Source organism: Ochlerotatus camptorhynchus, unplaced genomic scaffold (genome assembly GCF_037179485.1).
Source record: "Ochlerotatus camptorhynchus isolate MF236.1 unplaced genomic scaffold, CSIRO-AGI_Acam_v1.1 ptg000423l, whole genome shotgun sequence".
Classification (NCBI taxonomy): domain Eukaryota; kingdom Metazoa; phylum Arthropoda; class Insecta; order Diptera; family Culicidae; genus Ochlerotatus; species Ochlerotatus camptorhynchus.
Window position 1 is genome coordinate 1,436,311 of NW_027040909.1, and position 1,908 is coordinate 1,438,218.

The 1,908-nt window shown below is 43.5% G+C and overlaps 1 protein-coding gene across 1 annotated transcript; it reads right to left on the reverse strand.

The window, feature by feature from the left end:
• Nucleotides 1-661: 661 nt before the first annotated feature.
• Nucleotides 662-1,523, reverse strand: LOC135711127 (brachyurin-like). Its single transcript, XM_065233867.1, has one exon. The coding sequence runs from the start codon at nucleotides 1,521-1,523 to the stop codon at nucleotides 717-719; it is 807 nt and encodes a 268-aa protein (XP_065089939.1). The 3' UTR covers nucleotides 662-716.
• Nucleotides 1,524-1,908: the final 385 nt, after the last annotated feature.

Below are 1,908 nucleotides of genomic sequence, written 5' to 3' on the forward strand. Positions count from 1 at the left end.
TGGCCATCAGGGGCCATGTTTATGTCACGACCCCAAATTCATTATATCATCACAGTTCCTAGAGTTTTTCAAAAAACCGCGGAGCTCTAGGATCAGTTTCATATATTTACCACTTTTACGGATGTTCCGGATCTTCCTGAGGATGGTCCCATGGCCATCCAGATCCATGTTTATGTCATAACCCAAAGTCATTCTTATATCACAGTTCCTAATATTGAGAAAAACATAGGGCTCTAGGATCAGTTTCGTAGATTGACCACTTTTACGGATCTTCCAGATCTTCCGGAAAACCGTGCCGTTGTCTCTAGGATCCATATATAGGAACGATGACTATATTTTGGCTAATTATGAACATTTGTGTCCATCAATCAAAATTATAGATCTTAAGACTCCTTCAAAACCTTTAAAAAGTGTAACGACTCTTTTAACTTTTTATAAAAGTAAACGAACCTATTTTCAATCTTTTAACAATCAAAATAATCTCCGGACCCTAGGAATTCTAGAGGTACCACAAATTTAACCGGAAATTACTAAGCTTTGGCATTGCAAACATGCCGTTACACGTTTTTCGGAGGCAGCGTGTTCGGACTTTTAAGGAGAATGCCTGTTTTGTATTGTAACAGTGAAACCATTTCAAGATATCTTTTATAATCCACTTTATTCTAAATGCTTATGTTCATAATTGAATTCAGCACACCTTTTTCCACCTTTACTGCTCAACCCAACAACGACTGAACCCACTCGACATGTGCTCTCACCTCCTGCAGAGCACCCGCATGTCCAAATTCGCACGCAAACTTCTGTCCGAAGCTGGTCAGCCCCAGCAAGGTGTACTGTTTGTATCCCTCCTGCTTGAATACCAACGGACTTCCGACATCGCTGACACAGTTGGGTTCTTCCTCATCCCGCTGAGCGCAGAATCGTCCCGTTTCCGGTGTGACAAATTCAAACTCCTTCTGGCACTGCTCGTAGCTCAGCACTCTCAGGGTCGTGAATTCCAAATAATCAGCAGCATTCGTGGTCTGGTAGTTCAACAGTCCGTATCCACTGGTGTACACTTCGTCATGGACATATTGCTCTTCCACCTCCGGCAAAGCTACCGGTTTGATCCACGGAGGCAAACGGACATCTTCATCGGAAAACTTAATCACCGCCACGTCATTCTCGAATGTCTCACTGTCGTAGCCGTCCTTCACAAAGCACTCCAAGGCAGTGAAAGTGTAGCGGAACTTGTTATCACCCGAGTCTGGCAGCAGGCACTGGGCTCCGAGTGTTAATTCCACCTTGCTGGAGCCTTCCACACACTGAGCGACGGTGAGGACGTGCTTACGGCTGACCAGGGCACCGCTGCAGTAGCGCTTTCCCTCGGAGTAGGTAGACACGACCAGCACGTGATGCGGGAACTGACCATTGCGAGTCTGCTCACCGTTGGCCGTTACGTTCGTATTACCGGTGGACTTGCATGTGTAGCAACTAACCGAGGCAGCAAGGCCCAGGACTAGCAAAGCTGAGAAGAACTGCATTTTGATTGGTACTTCGGAATCGGAAGGTTAACTGAAGCGCTATCATTTGAACAACTGTTTTTATACTTGAGCGATGTAGTTGAGATGGTACTTGAGAAGGCACTTTGAGAAAAGCAAACTACTTCAAGAAAGTAATCCCTCAATAGCAGTTACTAACCAGAAGAATCAATAGTTTGAGTATTTGATCAAATCGATTACGAGACTTGGAAGAGGCGTTTTAATTGATGAAGTGCATATTATCACATTCTTATTGCATTTCAAGCTTGCAAATGCTCGTTTTAGCTAAAATACTATTTTTCGGAATTATTTCACTTTAATAGTTACCTAGTAATAATTTACTTTTGCAAATGCAACAAGAGGATGTGAACATTGCGTAAGACACATA